This window comes from Penicillium cataractarum (genome assembly GCF_028827025.1).
Source record: "Penicillium cataractarum strain IBT 29864 chromosome Unknown utg000002l, whole genome shotgun sequence".
Taxonomy (NCBI): domain Eukaryota; kingdom Fungi; phylum Ascomycota; class Eurotiomycetes; order Eurotiales; family Aspergillaceae; genus Penicillium; species Penicillium cataractarum.
Genome location: NW_026622738.1, coordinates 4,556,155 through 4,575,647, shown reverse-complemented (window position 1 = coordinate 4,575,647; position 19,493 = coordinate 4,556,155). Strand labels below are relative to the sequence as shown.

The following is a 19,493-nucleotide window of genomic DNA, read 5'->3' as shown; positions in this document are numbered from 1 at the left end:
GTCGTGATAACCTGAAATAGGGAGAAAAAGAGACAAACCAGAGCTTGGGAGTCGTTCAGGCGTGCAGCCTTAACAACCGACAAGATGGTGAACATCACGGAAAAGATCAAGGAGTATGAACTCCCTTGAAACAGGGATATGGATGTATGAATACTGATTCTACTATCTACAGAATTGAGGATGAGATGCGCCGGACGCAGAGTAAGTGGTCTCACCTCAAATGTCTAGCTATCAATCACCCCGCTAACATGCCCCGCAGAGAACAAGGCGACAGGTTGGTTTCCCTGAGCTCCCTGAAAAAACACAGTCTTGAGCTTACACGTTACCTGTAGAGTATCATTTGGGTCTATTGAAAGGGTACACAGTTTTCCCGCTCCAAAAGCCAACATGCAGGATGACCAACTAACATCTATCCACAGAAAACTCGCTCGTCTACGAGCCCAACTCCTCGAGCCAACAGCCGGTGCCGGCTCCGGTGGTGGCGCTGGCTTTGATGTTAGCAAGAGCGGAGATGCCCGTGTAGCACTCGTCGGATTCCCTTCCGTCGGAAAGTCTACTTTCCTGTCTAAGATTACGAAAACCAAGAGTGAGGCTGCTTCGTACAGCTTCACCACGCTGACGGCTATTCCCGGTGTTTTGGAGTATGGCGGTGCTGAGATTCAGATTCTGGATTTGCCTGGTATTATCGAGGGTGCCTCGGAGGGCAAGGGTCGTGGTCGTCAGGTCATTTCTGCTGCGAAGGTATGTATATCCATATCTTTGCCTGGGGTTGATGGAACGAAAACGATTGACTGGGTGTCTAGACTAGTGACTTGATTCTCATGGTGCTTGATGCTACGAAGCGTGCTGAGCAGCGTGCACTGCTGGAGGCTGAATTGGATGCTGTGGGTATTCGATTGAACAAGGAGCCCCCGTGAGTGATCTTGAGTCCAGCTACTTGATGTATATACTAACCTGATTATAATAGAAACATCTACCTCAAGGTCAAGAAGGCCGGTGGCATGAAGATCACCTTCCAGACACCGCCCAAGAACCTGGATGAGAAGATCATCTACAACGTTCTTCGCGACTACAAGATTCTCAACTGTGAAGTATTGGTGCGAGATGAGAACGGTATGTTCCTTACATTTACCCAGCCCACTCCTTGAACATGCCATTGACTTGAATGTTTCATTCTAGCAACGATCGACGACTTCATTGACGTGATCATGAAAGACCACCGCAAGTATATCCGCTGGTAAGTCACTCTCATTTTCTTGACCTTTCAGACTCCTCTCACTGACATACGCCCAGCTTGTACGTCTACAACAAGATCGACAGCGTCAGCCTCGAATTCCTGGACCAACTGGCCCGCGAGCCTCACACGGCCGTCATGTCTTGCGAGCTCGATCTCGGCGTGCAGGAGGTGGTGGAACGAATCTGGAAGGAATTGCGCTTGATGCGTCTTTACACCAAGCGGTAAGAGCCATTCATAACCGTTGGGATGAAACCAGACTAACTTTGTGACTTGCAGAAAGGGAGAAGAGCCCGATTTCAGCGAGGCGCTCATTGTGCGCCAGGACTCGTCTATTGAGGATGTGTGCGACCAGATTCACCGCACGCTCAAGGAGACGTTCAAGTATGCTATGGTTTGGGGCGCGAGCGCGAGGCATGTCCCGCAGCGTGTAGGACTGGGGCACATGGTTGCAGATGAGGATGTGGTTTCTATAGTCGCGAAATAGAAAAGAACAGAACGTTGAAGGCATGATTTATTAAAAAAGGTGCTTATTTCTACGGTTGCAATGAAGACGGTATGATATGTATGTTTTCATGAATGTATTTCAGATTGAATATACCATGGATAAGAAAATATGAACAAGACAAGACTATGAAACCCGAGAATAGAAGACCAAAATTCCAAAACCGATAAACCGAGCCAAACTCCCACCCGACATAAGAACATTTATGCCGCAGCAGCAGCGGCGGCGGCGGCAGCAACGTTCTGCATGCCAATGGTGGGCTGCACACCCACACGCTCGTTGCCCAGAAGGTCAATCAGCAGGGGGCTGGGGCGGCTGTCACGCTGGGGGTACAGACCGGCCTGGCTCTGCTTGTACTTCTTGACACTGTCCAGGTAGATATCGAACAGGTAGGACGAGTCGAGGGGACCGCCCTTGGCCTCAGGGTGGAACTGGGTGCTGAAAATGGGGCGAGACTTGTGGATCATACCCTCGTTGCTCTGGTCGTTCAGGTTCACGAAGTAAGGCTTCCACTCAGAAGGCAGGGTGGAGGCATCAACGGCGTAACCGTGGTTCTGGCTGGTGATGTGGCAGCGACCAGTGCTCAGGTCCAGAGCCGGGATGTTGTGGGCCCGGTTACCGTACTTGAGCTTGATGGTGCGAGCACCGGCGGCCAGAGCGAGCAGCTGGTGACCCAAGCAGATACCGAAGATGGGGACCTGGGAAGTCTCCATCAGAGCCTTCAGGTGGAAGACGGTGTCCTGGCAGTGAGTGGGGTCACCGGGGCCGTTGGAGATGAAGACACCATCGAAGTGGTGAGCCACCTTGTGGATGGGGTAATCGAAGGGGAAGACAGTGACGCTAGAGCCACGGTTAACCAGGCTGCGCAGGATGTTCTCCTTCACACCGCAGTCGAGGACGGCAACGTGCGAGTGAGGGTCGGCAGCGCTGATGTGGAAAGGCTGCTTGGTGCTGACCTGACGCACCAGGTGAATCTGTTCCGGGTCGGTGAAGGCCTCATCCTCGTTGGCATCGTACTCCTCGCCAACCGTGATCTTAGCCAGGGACGAACCCTGCTCACGGAGGTAGGTGACGATCTCACGAGTGTCAACACCGGAGATGGCCGGAACACCTTCCCGCGCACACCACTCGCCCAAGCTCTCAACGGCAGTCCAGTGGCTGTACTGCTCGGCAACATCAGCGACGACCACACCGGCCGCCTGCAGGTTGGGGGACTCGAAGTACTTGAGAAGACCGTTGGGGTCCTTCTCGGCAGAGGGCACACCGTAGTTTCCAATCAGAGGCTGAGTGAAAACCAGGATCTGGCCACGGTAGGAGGGGTCGGTCAGGGACTCGGGGTACCCGACCAAGGAGGTGGTAAAGACCGCCTCACCAGAGATGTTGGAGCGAGCGCCAAAGGACTTGCCGGTGAACATGGGGCCGTCACGGATGGTGAAGGTGGCGGGCTCCAGCGCGGCACGCTGACGAACGGTGGCCATGAAGCGGGCTTGGGGCTTCACGGTGGCGAAGGCCTGAGCCCGAGCGGGCATGGCCTTGAACAGATTCATGATCATTTTGATTTGAGGGATTTGTTAAAAGTGTACTGAACGAGATGTGGGTAGGTCGATTCAGTTAATACGGGCTTTCCAAAGATGGTCTGCAAGGGATAGTTAGCATCTTGGATATAATGCGATGGGGCCAATACAAGGCCAGTGGTGTTGTTCGAAGCATACCCGAGATATAGTCCTAAGAAAGAAAGGTATTAGCATGGGGATTTAGGATAGTCGAGTCATCCAATTGGAAGAAATCCTTTGGGGACTCGAGGTAGAGAGAGAGAGAGACGACGAGCAGCATACCTGGGAGGTGAAGATAGAGGGTGCCAAACACATAAGCGCGACTGAAGATTTAGCAGTCAAGGTAAAAAGAAAAAAGAAGATGCTTTTAGCACGACATAGGTAAAGGTGGTTGGGATGTGGAGATGTAGCTGAGGTGGAAAAGCTGGAGGAGGAGGAGAGGAAAGGGACGAAGGAAGAGGTTTTCGTTGAGTCAGTGCGGGCACGTGCTTTCGGGCCTCACCGACCACCGGCGTGGCCAATCAAAAGCCCGGGCCGACATCGGCTGTGCGGGCTGTCGATCGCTGACTCATCTGGGAGAAATCACGGGATTGTGATTGGTCAATTGACCTGGCTTATCGCGACGCCCTGTGAAGAACATTTTGCACACCGCTACCAACGACAAATCGCCAGAGTGCGTGAGTGGACTCGTTGTTTTGGTGGCGTCAAGACTGGTCAAATTCGGTGGGAATTCTGTGGGGCTGGTCTGTTGGAATAACAAGCTACGATTTCTCGGTGCATTTTCTGTGTCACTCAATTGACTGACCAGAAACGCGCCTAGGGTAGCATATATTCCCAACTAGGCAAGCCAGTAACACTTTCGGATCATTTTGACAGGTTAATACACGTTGAACGGTTACAAGGCATTGAATAGTATATAACCAAGCTAGATGCGATGGTGGAAGGTGCAGAGCCACATCATCAGTAGCTATCGAAGCTATCAGCTTTCAATCGTTGACATTTTAGTAAATCTCTGTGCGCATCGGCACCATGATCATCTTGCAATATCTTACCGCCGCCCTGACGATCAATTGGGTCCCTACCACTCTTGGTAGCACCATTAGAGAAAGCTTCCAAAAGCCACTTCCCCTCGAAGACCCCAGATGTGGGGGAACAGGCCTAGCAGACCCTGATGGAAACTGCAATGGCGACGGTGTCATTCGCGAGCCCAGTCCCCATGAGCGTGAAGGATTCCGCTTCGAGAATCCCTCGACCAATTGTGAATATGTCTCTCAGATGCATATTTGGGATTCGTTCAAAGATCTAGAGAAGGATATGAGCAAGTTGTTCACACTGATCAATAAGGATGTCAGTTTCACGGTTGTCGGCCACCATCCAATCGCTGGACATTATCACGATCTACTACATTTTTATGTCAATGCCCTGCGCCGTGTAAGCGTGTTGTTCCTGGACCATGCCGATAAATTTGAGATTCATCCGCAGGCCATTCATGCAGGATGCAATAGTCGGTGGTCGGTACAGGAAGTAAATTTCAAGGGCATTATGAATTCTGGTAAGATCACAACAAGACCGAGAAGTGATAAATTGGTTGAATTATATGATTGCTCTATTCTATATCTCTTTGACTCTACGAGCAAGCGAGACCTCGACCTAACAACGTAACAGGAGAAGCATTCGACATTGTCAATGTCTGGGTGACTCGCTGGAATGCCCGGACGAAGCAAATGGTCGAGATCCGAACCTATATCGATGCACCACGCATTATGGATGCATTACACAAGAACGAGCTGTGGTGGAACGGTACTACTTTCCGTGACAACCTACAGTACATGCCAGGCCCAGCAGGAATGCCCGATCTAAAGCAACTGGAGGGTCTGATGGGATACCCGGATGGACGGAAGTATGATAATTAAATGGTACTGTAGCTAAAAAAAAAGCCGGTGATCGAAAAAAATTTCAAGATATATGCTAGGGAACTATTCATATAGTAATCTTGTTCTTGTAGTAAATCACAAGCAGAATGCGGACTCCGCGCTTGGCACCCCCAAACCCCCAAACCTAAATGCCCGCATCCCGCAACTGCCAGTACTTTTGATTTCTCCACGATGACTCTACGTCCAACTCTCTCATCAGGTCTGTAAGGTCCCACCCCGATGACCGAGTCAACACCCCGTAAGCGCTCCCGCGCGGCCTGTCTATCATGCCAATCGCGCAAACGCAAATGCTCGGGCGAACAGCCCTGCAGCACCTGCGCCCAGGCCGGTGTCGCCTGCGTGTTCAGCGACTTGCCGCGCAAGAAGCGCGCCCGATCCGGTAGTATGTACCGGGCTTCTTTATCAGGATTAGACGAGCGACAGCGTCTTCCTCCTCCTTCGGATGCATGGACTCATCCAGTCCCTGCGGCTAAGCCGGCTAGTAGCGCTGCGGGCAGTGCTGCTTCGCCAGGGTCTTACCCTCGTGTGAACGATTCTGCGCGTCGCATGAGCCATTCGCTCGAGGCAAACTCGGGCGCGGCTTTTGTGCGTAAGCTTGGGCTTAGAATTGATCCTGCGCGTGCGCCGCGATTGCATCTTTTTGCTTGGAATGTTGGCGAGAGGCGTTTGTCGCCGGAGGCCTCGGTGTATCCTGCCGTGTCGGGAGCAGGCCCAATCACTACGATGATATCAGAGGACGAGATGCGCCGCTTAGCGGGTATTTACTTTGAAAAGGTCCATCCATGCTATGCATTCCTCGACCGAAAGACGGTGCTTGCACATATTGCACAACGCTGGTCAGCGTCTTCTATACCTGCCGAACCAGCAGACCAACCATACGACGTCGTACTTCTCGGCGTCGCAGCTTTCGGACATTTATTCTCGCGGCGGGAGATGCTCCCAATAGAACTACGCATCGTCGATACAGCGCGATCACTCTTGGAAAAGAGCATCCTCGGCGCAGACACACCTACTATCGACACGGTGACGGGCTGGGTCCTCCGCGCAGCCTACCTACGCATGACAGCATCACCACACGCCGCATGGATGGCTAGTTGTACACTAATGCACCTCATTGAAGCCGCCGGTCTGCATCTGGAAACCCAAGACCCCGATGCAACAGGTCTCATCCAAGCCGCCACATCAGAATCTCAAGTCCTCAACGGGACCAACACCACCACACAACCACACACCGACACAAACCTCCGTCGACGCCTCTTCGGCATGGCCCGACACCTCAACACCTGGATATCCTTCGACCTGGGTCGATCCCGCGTCGTCCTCCACGGCGCATCATCCCACTCCCCCTCAACACCTGCCACAAATGCAGACCTATACCACCTCCTCCCGCTCTCCGAAAGCCTCGACCCAACAGGCCCAACACCCCAAGACCTCCCAGACCTTGAAACAGCCCTCACAGCCGTCCTAGACCTAATCTACACCGAACCCTCCCTAATCCTCGTCCAATGCAACCTAATGCTGTGCATCTACCGCCGCGTCCGCGCGCTAAACGCCCACGCGCCCCTCCCGGGCCGCGCGCTAGATCGCGTCCTCGCACTAGCAGGTCGAGGTCTCCGCGCGGCTCGCGCTATGGTAGCTGCGACCTGTGCGTGGCATCAGGTTGCGAACGTGCCGTTTCAGGTTGTTTGTACGCTGTTGGCGATTGATAATCGCGCGGCCTTGGCGTTGTTGCCGGATGCTATGACGACGTTGAGGGAGGTGTTGGCGGCGTATGATACCGGGGTTATGCGGGAGGCGTATTCGACGGCTTATTTGCTTATTGCGTTGCATCAGAGGAGGAAGGAGGATGATACGAGGGCGTTGGGGGAAGTGTTGAGGGCTAATGCGGCTGCTGCGGTGCCGCCGGTTTCTGTGCCGGTGACGGAAGTGCAGCAGTTTAAAGAGGATGAGCGTGGGATGGGGGATGAAGCGGGAGTACAAGTTACGGCGCAGATGCCGATGCAGACGCAGACGCAGGCTCGGGCGCAGGATGTGCTGGGTCCTGTGTCTGATGCGGAGCTTTCGTGGTTGGGCGATTTGATGATTGATATGCCCAGTTTGCAGAACTTTGATCTTGATCAGTTTTTGATGACGGATGTACCGTGGCCACTGCCTGAGATGGGGATTTGAGAAGATCTGGATGATATTGGGACAGGTTATGGATTGGGAGTAGGATTGAAGTGGACTGGATAGGAGATCACTGGTTGATTCTCGCTGTCTATGGAAAGGTGGAATGAAAGGTCCAAAACGCCGTCGTAACTATGCATGCAACGAGAACGATACTGAGATACCCGGAACGCCAATGAAGACATAATACCAATTATATACCCTGCGACTTACCTTGCAGTCCATTCTCATTCCTTCTTCTCATGTCGCTGCTGCCCAGACCGCGACAATGCGACCTGAACCAACCGCCAAAGCACCCACAAGAACCCAAGCAGAATAACCACCGACGTCCCCAACTCAATGTTCTGCGCGCGGAACAAACCCTCGCCCTCCTTGAGTGTCAGCACGGGAACATCAATCGCCTCCACAAGCCGGCCAGACTCCGGATGAAGCTGATAAAACATCGTCCTTGGACCAAACAGCCCATCCCAGCCCAGATTTGTGCGATCAAAGGGATTGACCCCCATCTTGGTCCCGTCTTCAGCTGTGCAAGCCCAGAAAACAACGGGCCAGGGTACCTCTGCAATTCTGTACCCCGTTTCAGAGGGAGGTAGGTATCGGAGGTGCAACGGGATAGTAGCGGTCCAATTCGACGTCTTGTCAGATCCATCCCCGTTTGGAGCGGCCAGCTCAAAGAGCCAGGTTGAACCCCAACGCTGTACGGCCCAGTCCGGTGCTTCGAGGTCCATTTCACCAGCGTGCGCGCGGAGTGCGGCTAGGTTATGCGATTCGAGGAAGAGCGGGTCTGTCGTGCCGAGTTGGTATTGGTCTCCGAAGACGGAAGATGGGAGTGTGAGGTATGCGTGGATGGCACAGGTTGCGTCTTCGGGGGCTGGTGGGCGTTCGAGAGAGGTGCGTTGCAGGGTAATGGACATTGTTGGGTGGAGGCCGGTTGGCTTGGTGAAGGAGACGGAGTAGCTGGCGTCTGAGGGGAGAGGATGGTGTCGAGATGGGAATGAGAACATTGTTGGTTCTGGAAGGAGTTAGAACGATTGTTTCTGTGACATATGCTTTGCAAAGGAGAGTTGATTTGAAGAACGTACTCATCTTCTTGTCCTCCCCAACTACGGCTAACAACCCTCCCATCTTGATCTCCTCAGGCTCGATGCCCTGCTCCGCGCCTAGGAGACCAAACTCGACTTGATCTGCTTTGGAGGAAGGCTTGGCAATATCTTCAGTCCAGCCACTACTAGGCGGACTAGCCCAAACACCCGAGATAGTTAATGCGTGAGAGATGCTGTCGTAGTCAAAATCGACCGCATCGGCCGTTAACAAGGAACCCGCGCGATCATGGCACTCGGTACCACCAATCTGGCGTTGGTGACATGCCGTACGTCGAATAAATGCGACTAGTGATCGCAGGCTGGGAAGCTGCGTGTAGTATTGGAGGGAGGCCGAGGCCGCGAATCTGGTAGATAGGAGCGGGGGTGTGATGAAGGAGTCCTGTACACGACACGCAAGTTAGACAAGACGAATTCCAGTATAACGTAGCTGAGACAACGAGAATTCCCCATCAAATTGAATGAAAACGAGGGTCGATTTACCTCAGGCGTTGTGCAGTCCACCACAGCTTCTCCATCCTCGCGATTCCCGAACACCGTGCGTAGCAATGAGCAAAGCGCCTCCCTACCGAGTTCCCCGTCAGACTTTCCCCTAGCGCAATCAATGTGAACCTAAGACAACCACTCACGATGACTGATCAGCAGCTAGCGGAGTATAATGCACATGTAAGCCAGGCGAGATCCTGCTTGCAAAGGGCGCAATGGCATCGAAAGAGCGCTCAGTCGCCCATCGAAGACGGAGTTCATGGGACTGTTCGAGGACCGTGCGAAGCTACATGACAACACAAATTCATTAGCTCCACGCGCCTATACCTGTAGCATGGTCGGTAGAGGGTCTTTCATACCTCCTCGGGGAGATCCCCCAGGCTGAACGTAATGCGGTCCTCGCGCGCGGCGTCCAGGTCCCGGACCGATACGGCGGAGGAGCTTAGGGAGGCCTGATGTGGCTCGAAGGGGGTTTCGGGATGCTGGACATAGGTGACCCTGCGCTTCATGATGGATGTTGTATATCTACCTGGTGAAAAGGAGGGGGATTTGACAGAATGGAAGTGGAGATAAGGACGATTAGGATGTTGATTTCTCCGAGTTGAGGTGCTTCTCCGCATTCCCCGATCGGGTTTAGCCTAGACTATGTACAATACGCTACATACGACATTTGTTCTACCCCAGGCTGGAGTAGTCCATAGTAGCAAAGGCTCAAGTTCTCACAAATAGATAGAAAGTAAAGGAACAGGATATTCGAATCCATTCATGCACAATAAAAAAAATAAACAAACAGGCATTTCGTCGTTGGTCGTTATATTACCACCCAATGATGTTGAAAAGAAAACGCTCACACCAACGCCGAGGACAATGCTAATAGACACGTAACACATTTAAGGCAGAATATCCTTCAGGATCGTTTTTGTCTCGGCGCTCAGGGTCTTGGGGAATGTGACCTTGACACGGACGACGAGGTCACCCCGTTCACTGGGTTTCCTGTAGTTCGGCATGCCCCAGCCTGGGTAGTGTTCCTCGTGGCCGGGCTGTGTGGGACCGGGTTTGGAAACGCGGATGGATTTGCCGTCGATGGTACGGACGATGCGTTCCCAGCCGGTCAGAGCCTCCTTGAGACTGAGCTCGACGGTGGTAACGAGGTTGTCGCGCTCGACTTTGAAGTCTGGGTGGTCAACCTGCGGGAGTTGTTAGCAGCTGCTCATAGACGGAAAAACTGGGGTTGGGAATATCTTCACATACATATTTCACAATCAGGTGCATATCCTGTCGGCCACCTTCTTCTCCGTCTCCAATATTCCGGTACTTGATCTTAGTACCGGCACGCATGCCAGGTTTAATCGAAGCTTCGAGGGGCACATCTTTTACAGTGCGCTTCCCACTGGCATCGAACGACTTGCTCTTAGCAATCACAGTCTTGGTCGTTCCTTTGAAGATCTCATCTAGCGTGAGCGGCAGATCCTTCTCGATGATAGTTGGCTCTGGAGTTGGGGCACGGTGCGCCTTGGACGATGGGAAGCTTGCCCCTGCGCCTGGACGACTGCGGAAACTAGCACCGCCGCCGCCACCTCCCATGCCACCGAGCATGGAGAAGATGTCGTCGTCAAGCCCACCCATTCCACCACCGCCTCCCCCACTGGACTTGGTGAATTCTCGGAAGATGTCGTCGGCAGGGCTGAAGCTGAAGCCATGAGTACCACCACCGGAACCAGTCTTAAAATGGAATGTGCGTGTGCCACCGCCGCTGGGCATGCCGGCAAAGTTGAATCCTCCGGGCATGCCCCCGGCACCGGCACCACCACCTCCTCCTCCACCACCGCCGGGCGTCGGTGCGGGACCGCCGCGAAGCAGATATTCGAGGCCGAATTGGTCATAGACTTTGCGTTTCTCAGGGTCGGAGAGGACTTCGTAGGCTTGGGAGACCTCTGTAAAGAAAGGGTTAGTATTGGAAATTGTTGCAATGCAGGATAGCGGGGTAACCCGAACTGGCAAGAGTCGGTGTGCGTACCTTTGAATTTCTCGGCTGACTTAGGGTCATCTTTGTTCTTGTCTGGATGGTGTTTCAAGGCGGCCTTGCGATAGGCCTTCTTGACCTCCTCTTGGGAGGCGTCGGGTTTGATACTCAAAGCATCGTAGAGCTTTGTTTCGGCCACCATGGTTTGTGCGGGGGTTAAATTGAGTTTCTATTGAGAGGCGAAAATGAATCGACGCGGGGGTAGCGGGTAGGACGAGCTTAAGAAATCAGAGGATCCTCGGGTGGGAAGTGGGTGGTCAGATCCTTCGATGGGGGAGAGAATGTACTGGGTGCTTCTCGAATGAGCAGGAAGCTTCCGGCTGGATCAAGCGGCTCTGGTGCGGAACACAAAGGATATTTGCTGCCAGGCTGAGGGTTGAGTAGCCCAAGGTCGACTAAAGAATCAACATGTGTAGTGAGCAGGCGCTGTGAGGAACGAGAGAGGAACAAACTGCGGGGATAAGCTGAGAACTTGAATGGAATCAGACATGCTCGTGAGGTGAATGACGTGTGACGTCGTGGGACCGAAGCTTCGAGAAGGTTCGATGGTCTCCTCAGACACTCCCGCTTTTTCGCTGGTCATTAAATGATCGCATGATGTTTGGCATGGGATTTTGGCTGACTGAAATTCATCATGGAGTCTGTTTTCACTTGTTCAATAGATCTTCTACACATAATTATCGGCCACGATCCTCACGATCCATAACATCATTGACAGCCCGGCCCCACATGGTTAGTCAGGCATTATGTCAGTGGCATTTTTGGTTGGGTCCCGGCAGATCTATACCCGCAACTCTAATAGACTCGAGGGTATGGGATTATGCTTAAAATGGGGGAATGGAGTGGGCTTGAAAATATAGGCAATATTCCATTTTATTCACCGAAAAGACCCTTACACTAGAACATACCAAGGATGTTCCCGAAGCTAGGCTGAGTGTAGCAAGGTTGAAGGTTGAATTGTGGGACTTTTCCTTCTTTTCAGTAATTTCCGAGTTCTCCTGTTCAGGTATAGCTAAGATATACTAAGGTATATAGTATCAAGGCTGGAATAACGAGACGTACGATTATGGCGGACTATGGCCTAATCGTTATGCGTGGTGTAATAATTAACACGATGATGTGATAGCAACTTTCAGTGATCCGCGGGAACATGGTGCCTCTCCATTATCGGAAATTGTATATATATCCCTCCATCTTATATTATCAGGGATATATTCGTAGAGCCAGGGTTGTCCGTCTGCGCTGACCGAAATACAAGCCGATTCCCTCATTATAGGACGCGCACCGGGGCTCAAATAATGAGGGGAAAAATGAATTCCAAGTAACTATAAATTGCATCATATTATATGGTGCCAACCCTCCGAGTCCGAGTATACCTACAACATCAAGCTCATTCATGCCATTCATGAAAGCTCCTCGCCCTTCCAATGATGCCGTCGACGTCGAAATTAGCAGCGCAGTGCGGGATATATGCCAGAGAGTTATTTACCCTGTTTTATCGAGAACACGAAGCGTGCTTCTGATCTCAATTGTGGCCAGCGCCGGATTTCTTACTGTTTGTCAAGAAGATCCATCTTCCGCTATGGTCAAGTTGCTGATGTACATTCAACGGACCTTTGTGTCCAATCCGTGGTTATCATCCTTCCATCATAAGCGAGGATTTGAACATCCTATCCAGCCGTCAGGGCATCATCATTTCCACGTATAATATTTCCCTCGCCTGTCTGATGCTTTTCTGGGGCCGAGCGGCGGATGTCGCTAAGGTGTGCTGAGGCATCTCTTCACTACAGTATTCGACTATAGCGCCGAAAGTAGACATGTGAAAGGCACTCGTTAGCGTCGTATTTGCGAGGAGGTTAAGCGAGGTATTTCCATTTTGCCATTTTGGGATGGGAGGTGTTGACTTAAAGGGTATGTTCAAGGAAGCAGCCTTCTAGATAGAGGTCTCTAATGGATTATATTCCAAGGATACTATGCGCGGAGATAGACAGATATGACCTTTATAAACTGTACATGACCCTCGTCATCATCAACCCTCCACGAGGACATAATCCTTAATCACAGCCGTCCCATTCACCACACTGGCTATCTGATCCTCCGTACACGTCGCCTCCAACGCCAAAATATAACACTCCGGCGCAGGACTCTCAGGCACCTGGTTCTTAAACTGCCACGTCGAAGCTGGACCCTTGGTAGAATACGACCTATTCTTTGCAGTATCAACCTTACCGGTCGCCAGATCACGATTGAACAAAGCTCGGTGGAAAATCTCATACGCCGTCTGCGGTTGATAAGCCGGTACTTCATGGCCTGCCTCGTACACCCGCGTGAACGAGAAGTTGCCATGCTGCCGCACCTGACCACCCACGTAGCTCGAATTCGTGCGCAGGGGTGCATACCCAGCTGCCCGGAAGGCATCGGCCTCTGCATGCTGGATACTCAGACTGACGTCTTCGCCACCAATCCAGTCGCAGGCGTAGTCGCGGTCTCCGTAGACGAGGGCCACTTTGATGCCCGAGTCTAGCACGTAGGCTATATCGTCCAGGTATCCGTGGACATCCGCGCGGGCATAGTCACCCGTAGACTGGAAGCCCTGGTAGACACTGTCGATAGACTCGGTGAAGTTGATGGGTACGCCCAGCGCGCCCTGTACCCAGTGCTGGTTCAGGAAACCCAGGAAGTAGTTTGATGGGAAGGGATCCGGGTTCTTGTGAGTAATGTCGTAGTAGCCTCGGTCTGCGTAGTTAACATAGGCACCCTCAACATTATTACTGCAGAAATCCCCAGCCTTTTTGCAAACTTTGTTGACAGTCTCGTTGTTACCGTGCATCTGGGGGTCGCCTTCGGCGGCTAGGACTCGGCAATGCTTGATTTGGTCTTTGCAGCCTCCTGGTCGACTCCAAGCGTGCATGGCTTCCGTGTAGACGGTTTTGTTGATAGTTTGCAGATCGTAGGTGTTGTTGTAGGCCATAATGGGGTATGAGGGGGCTTGGACGAGGAGATCAACGCAGCCGTTGATGATGCCCAGTGTGTCGAGGTGGATGTAGTGCGACTCGCCCGCAGTAGTGAGCGTTTTATTTTTGATTTTTTCGTTCTGTTCTTGGAAGAACGCAGTGAAAGATGGTCCGTAGCGGCCACCATACGACTCTGTCCAGATGCTCACGCGATCATCATTGGGCTTGTATTCGGGGAACTCGGTGAACCAAGTCTGCGCAAAGTGCCACAATGAGCGCGCGGCATTTTCTGTACCGTTTGCGGCAGCAGATGGTTTTCCACTGGTAGTCGTGCCGACATAAAAGGTATTGTTCTGTTCTGGCACGCCGTGCTGCCATTTGGAAACATTCCATGCCGAGGCGATCTGGTCGAAGGTACCATTGGTAGCTACGTCGTAGCTAAAGCCGACCTGATTGGGCTGATCGATGTATAGCATGTTGACGTAGTTGTTCCATGACCAGGGATTCAGCTCGGTCGAGTTACTGTCAGCATTCACAATGCACGGGCCGTTCTCCTGCATGAGACCGATCATGGACGAACTGCCGGGCCCACCGTTCATCCAGATGGAGAGGGGGGCGTTCTTCGGACCATGTCGTGCTTCAAAGAACCAGAAGAAGGTGTTGATAGGATACTTTTGGGATACACCCACGTCATCCAGGGTTCCTGGGGGCAAGTGAACATAGCCCGAGTACGATCTGACTCCTGGTGTGGTTTCGCAGATCCCCGGCTGTGATCGGGATTTTAGTACATGTTCGTGCGACCATTGGATTTCCACAGATATACTCCAAGGAACGGTGACCACATACCTGCTTGTATGAAATCTTTACTCCCTTCTCATGCTTTGAGTCCACCACTGTCAACCCTTCAGGTGTTGGAGGGAAATACTGTGCTGCAGCGGCACCGGCCAGAGAGACGGCCGCCAGCCAAGTCGTGGGGACCATCGCGTATTAGCGGGGAAAAGGAAAGTGATTAGAAGCACGAGGCACGGTTCTTTCAACCCAGGATATCGCAACTTTATGAATCAATGATAGCCAAGACGCGAGTGCTTATCAAGTGGAGCAACAAAGCGACTCGTTTGCTCATTCACTCGGCGAGATCGGCGGTCGAGCGATCGGATGCAACGATAGAGCAGACGGTGCTGGGGGAAAAGACAAGAAAAAGTGGGGAAATGGCGCCCTGGTGGGAACCACAAAGCATCGCGATGCATCGCAGTGCTCGAATTACCGTCTCTACCAGTAATTATGACTAGGCTGCCATTTTGATACGAATTTCCGTTTATACTCCCCGATCGCAGTCCCGAGACTCAGTAGATTGAACAATGGGTGAAGACTGCGGAGCCCAACGGACATCCGGCACGGCCGAGGGGTACTGGTGGGGACCTGGTTGATCAGAGGGGACCTTGAGGCTTTTTGTAACTGCATGCCAGGAATTGAAAGGTTGGAATATCTATTGGTCGTCATTTCTGGGGAACTTCGCTGTAGCTTCGGCGAACCCTATCATTGAAGAGTGTAGGGTGTTGTACGCAGCCTAGTGCAAGCGATAGATCCAAGTACGGGGTAACCACAATATATAAAACCTTCGAGCCATGGGATATTTGACTTATCATCCATCTTCAAGATTAGGAGAAAAGATTTAAATATAAATTTCACCGCGAAGGGAGGAATTTGGAAGTAAACGAAGTAATGATAAAGCAGAGATGCACAATTTCAGGCGGGATCCAAGTCAGGCCATCAGTTAGCATAGAACAACCAAGTAAGTCTATATGCGCAAACAATTGAACTCCTGGAACAGATACGTAAACCTTTACATATATTTAAATACCGTTTAATCACTAAGACCTCGACTCAAGCAAAGCAAATCGGATTCAACAATAGGTGAAACTGGAGGCTCGGCTAGAGAGCTACAAAAAGTATTACGACTCTCTCGGACCAGCCCTCGTAGGTACTACATAAGTAGTCTATACGGCCCGACGTACCCGCTAAGTAGGCATATGAATTTACATACAACAAGAGAATTCCGACTGTACTCATAGGCGTGGGAGCTCTTCAAAGTGACAATAGTCTTCCTTGAATTCCATCGAGCCGATATCACGAAGAAAACCATGAAACTTATCTACATTCGTCTCACCAAGGGAATTGATGTGTCTGGACTTGATGAGCCTCCAAAGCGCTGCCTCCTCATTTCTCCAGATATGTGGCCATAGCAGTAGTTGAACCTCTTCGCCATGTAGGTACTCCGTACGATTAGCCCATAGCTTCACGGGAAGACGTGGTTGCAGCCTTTGGTTGGGTTGGAGGTTTAACACGACAGGCGGGCGAATACCAACGCTTTTCCCAACCCTTTGCTTCTGCTCTTCTGTTACTGGGACTTTAAAGTAGACCCAGAAGATGTGGATAAAACGTCTAGGTAATAACGATTGAAACCAACCGTGACAACCGCTAGGAAACTCATAATATGCCAAGAATGTAATCCCGTCGTTCATAAGCTGTTCCCTAAAAAGCTGGGCTGACGGAGAGCTTTCAAACTCCCTACACGCTAAGCTCTTAGACCAATCTAGATATAAGAGCCTTATTAGTAAATTAATATCGCTTCTGAATGATATGACTTACGTGTGCCTAGAATCACTTTCTCCGGGTTAAAGCGAAGCCGAGCCCATATTGACTGTTTGTGGCCCGTAGCATGTACTAAGGGTTGGAAATATTCGACCCATCGTTGTCTATCAGACTCATGTCCGATAGGCACCCAAAGCTCAGTCCAAACAACGATCCAGTTGGATGAATTGTTAGAATTATCGGACACTGATTGTATCTTCCCTGAATCGAGCAGTGCCATGTGGAATTTTCAATTTCAAAGAGAGTGAGACAAGAAGTTCGGAGTGCCGACCCGCTAGCCAGGGCGCAAGCTTGGATATATTGGGCTTGCTATACATCACGTGATAACCATAGATCCCTAAGATCTCGGTGGCGAATCCACGTTGATATGCTCTGGAAATAATGGTTTCCTAAAATACATAGTTACATACAATCTGACAATTCTGTATAATCATCAATTGTGTGGTGTCCTTTTAGTAACTCCCCTCGGCTATCTATGCTTGTTTCCTGATTAATCGCCCTAATCCGAATGCAGTTTAGTGACAATCAGCCCTTGCTTACATCTTTCTATCGGCCGTTATCTTTGGTGGACAGAATGATCATTCTCAATTAATAATCGGTGTTAAGCGTGAGGAGTCTCTAACTAACTATAGAAGGCAGGGAAAGGCGTATAGCTTACTTTCATCGATACCTACCCTGAAATAGCACCTATCTTGAGATCATACACTATTTTGGTACAAGAAATCCCCTCAAACCCTTAACATTCAAATCTGACTGTTCGCTAGACCATACCCCTCTCAGGTGATAATCCAAACACCAGCTGTCTTACTCTGATCTCTGAAATGTCCAGCACCATGATTGTGCTTCCTCGTCCTGGGACGGCTCAGTCTAGCCACCCACTGCAGCCCATCCGAGCACCATCCGAAGCCGCCTTTGTCGCGACATTTGGCCAGCTCCTACCACAAGCGTCATATTTACAGACACCTCATGGCAGAGCTGCATATTATGAGATACCAGCCTCATCTCCAGCACCCCCAGGCACCACCAACACCATCTCGCGCGTCCTGTTTGTACACGGGGTCCAAACCTGCGCGATCGGACTGCAGCCACTAGCCAGCGCGTTATCTTCGCGTTTCCCGCATGCTCAGTGTGTCCTTGTTGACCTGTGGGGCCACGGTTTAACAGACACCCCGATTATCCCCCACGAACCCACCCTCTTCCATGGATTATTGGAAGCGTTAATGGTGCAGCTTGGATGGGATGACGCTCATCTTATTGGATATTCGTTTGGCGGATCTACAACCGCAACCTTTGCAGTCGCGCATCCCGAACGTGTTGCATCTATGGTCCTAGTCGCACCTGCGGGTCTACTGCATGCTAGCGACTATACCGATGTGCAAAACAGTTACCTACGTGGCGGTGAAGGATTGGAAGAGAAGGCGCGAGCTTGGATTCTCGAGTTCCTGGAGGGAGGCCAGTTAGTCGTCCCCTCGGATTGGAAGGAGAGAGTCGCGAAAGGCGAAGTTGTTGCGGAGGCAGTCCGAGAATGGGAAATGAACGAGCATGAAGGCCATGCAGCAAGTGTGATAGCCGTATTTAGGGACGGTGGAGTGCTGGATAAAGATGCTGAATTTGCTCAAGCGGCGGAGAGTGGAATCTCGAATCTGAGTATTTTGGGAGAACTTGATGATGTGTGCAGCGTGGAGAAGCTTGAAAATGTTGGGATAGACAATATTTCTGTTGTACCGCAGGTTGGACATGGTGTTGTGAGAGAAAGGGTGCCGGAGGTTGCTAGTCTGATTGAGAATTTCTGGAAGGGACTCTAGTCTTGGTATGAGACAGGACCAGGTTGTGAATATTCTAGTATATGCTATGGGAAATCTGCTTTCTGCTACATAACAATTTGTAGAGCCCAGTTATCGTCAATGAGAACTTTACCATTAATTTTAGACCAGTCCTGTCCTTGGGCTAAAGATGATCATCATAGTTCCTACTCGAACATGAATTTACTCCCATCAGCGAATAGCACTAATATGATCCTACTTTGCTTGGACAAATCCAGCACTGCACCCGACAATTTGTACCCGTTCTATATTGGGATGCGACGCGAAGATCCAGTTAATACGAGAAGTAATCATTGATGCTGGGCCTCGGATGTGTATTATCCTTTTGGGGCCGGGGCCGAAAGTACAAAGACGAGAAATTCAAAAGCCTCGTGTTGCTTTTAAACAATTCAAAATTTGCTTTAACTCTCATGAAAATTAACATAATAGAGTTTCATATATTTTTAGGCGTCGGCGATACATCTCGGTGACCTTCTGTTCTACCGTAGACTTACTGTTGTATATCATATTCCACCTCCGCGCAGCAGGTTATGTTCTAAGAACAGAGAGGCTGAAAACAACAAAGACCTCTGGGAGCACTGGACGCCCTAAAATTCACTGGTGGGAGAAAAAGGGTCAAATATGCTCTGAAAATGATGATGAAAGATCCAGAGTATTACCTCGGAATGTCTAATTGGAGTTCTACAGAGGGCTTTCCACGCCCATGTGCCTTCAACGAGTGTGAGAGTTTATCAACATAGGGACTCTTGAAATAAAATAATAAGGTTGCGAGAGCCTGAAAATATCTTGTAAACGAGGTTCCTTTTATTTTCACTGGGTTTGGGGTCTTTGTCTGCTCGTGTTATGCCTCTCGGCCCCCTCATTGGCCGCCCCCACGAGTCCTTCGGGCCGAGTCAAAAATAGATCTCATCGTGTTTTCCCGTGTCACGAACTCTCGTTGATTGGAATACAAGGCATAACCCATGCTGACATATCTATTGGCTTGACGCACGAGGCTATGCGCCTGGCAAGTTTCCGCAAACCGCTCTTGGACCCTGGATGATCTACGACAGCGAATCCCAGA

The 19,493-nt window shown here is 51.1% G+C and overlaps 9 protein-coding genes across 9 annotated transcripts; 4 read left to right on the top strand and 5 right to left on the bottom strand.

The window, feature by feature from the left end:
- Positions 1–84: 84 nt before the first annotated feature.
- Positions 85–1,721, top strand: N7496_003683 (uncharacterized protein; the record flags this gene model as incomplete). Its single annotated transcript, XM_056696614.1, has 8 exons — positions 85–113; positions 173–274; positions 420–741; positions 804–913; positions 968–1,113; positions 1,180–1,237; positions 1,294–1,458; positions 1,514–1,721. 8 exons carry the CDS (start codon positions 85–87, stop codon positions 1,719–1,721), a joined length of 1,140 nt encoding a protein of 379 aa, XP_056558826.1.
- A 221-nt stretch (positions 1,722–1,942) lies between these two features.
- Positions 1,943–3,292, bottom strand: cpa1 (carbamoyl-phosphate synthase (glutamine-hydrolyzing) CPA1; the record flags this gene model as incomplete). Its single annotated transcript, XM_056696613.1, has 1 exon — positions 1,943–3,292. One exon carries the CDS (start codon positions 3,290–3,292, stop codon positions 1,943–1,945), a length of 1,350 nt encoding a protein of 449 aa, XP_056558825.1.
- A 1,029-nt stretch (positions 3,293–4,321) lies between these two features.
- N7496_003681 (uncharacterized protein) lies at positions 4,322–5,205 on the top strand (the record flags this gene model as incomplete). Its single annotated transcript, XM_056696612.1, has 2 exons — positions 4,322–4,844; positions 4,958–5,205. The coding sequence occupies 2 exons, from the start codon at positions 4,322–4,324 to the stop codon at positions 5,203–5,205; spliced, it is 771 nt and encodes a 256-aa protein (XP_056558824.1).
- Positions 5,206–5,445: 240 nt separating this feature from the next.
- Positions 5,446–7,395, top strand: N7496_003680 (putative C6 transcription factor; the record flags this gene model as incomplete). Its single annotated transcript, XM_056696611.1, has 1 exon — positions 5,446–7,395. One exon carries the CDS (start codon positions 5,446–5,448, stop codon positions 7,393–7,395), a length of 1,950 nt encoding a protein of 649 aa, XP_056558823.1.
- Positions 7,396–7,619: 224 nt separating this feature from the next.
- On the bottom strand, positions 7,620–9,487 carry N7496_003679 (uncharacterized protein; the record flags this gene model as incomplete). The annotated part of the gene is made up of 5 exons (XM_056696610.1): positions 7,620–8,404; positions 8,475–8,874; positions 8,976–9,057; positions 9,122–9,264; positions 9,338–9,487. 5 exons carry the CDS (start codon positions 9,485–9,487, stop codon positions 7,620–7,622), a joined length of 1,560 nt encoding a protein of 519 aa, XP_056558822.1.
- A 381-nt stretch (positions 9,488–9,868) lies between these two features.
- N7496_003678 (putative DnaJ domain protein Psi) lies at positions 9,869–11,143 on the bottom strand (the record flags this gene model as incomplete). Its single annotated transcript, XM_056696609.1, has 3 exons — positions 9,869–10,165; positions 10,230–10,912; positions 10,996–11,143. The coding sequence occupies 3 exons, from the start codon at positions 11,141–11,143 to the stop codon at positions 9,869–9,871; spliced, it is 1,128 nt and encodes a 375-aa protein (XP_056558821.1).
- A 1,887-nt stretch (positions 11,144–13,030) lies between these two features.
- Positions 13,031–14,936, bottom strand: cp1 (putative carboxypeptidase S1; the record flags this gene model as incomplete). Its single annotated transcript, XM_056696608.1, has 2 exons — positions 13,031–14,722; positions 14,802–14,936. 2 exons carry the CDS (start codon positions 14,934–14,936, stop codon positions 13,031–13,033), a joined length of 1,827 nt encoding a protein of 608 aa, XP_056558820.1.
- A 1,085-nt stretch (positions 14,937–16,021) lies between these two features.
- N7496_003676 (uncharacterized protein) lies at positions 16,022–16,827 on the bottom strand (the record flags this gene model as incomplete). Its single annotated transcript, XM_056696607.1, has 2 exons — positions 16,022–16,548; positions 16,605–16,827. 2 exons carry the CDS (start codon positions 16,825–16,827, stop codon positions 16,022–16,024), a joined length of 750 nt encoding a protein of 249 aa, XP_056558819.1.
- Positions 16,828–17,428: 601 nt separating this feature from the next.
- Positions 17,429–18,412, top strand: N7496_003675 (alpha/beta fold hydrolase; the record flags this gene model as incomplete). The annotated part of the gene is made up of 1 exon (XM_056696606.1): positions 17,429–18,412. One exon carries the CDS (start codon positions 17,429–17,431, stop codon positions 18,410–18,412), a length of 984 nt encoding a protein of 327 aa, XP_056558818.1.
- Positions 18,413–19,493: the final 1,081 nt, after the last annotated feature.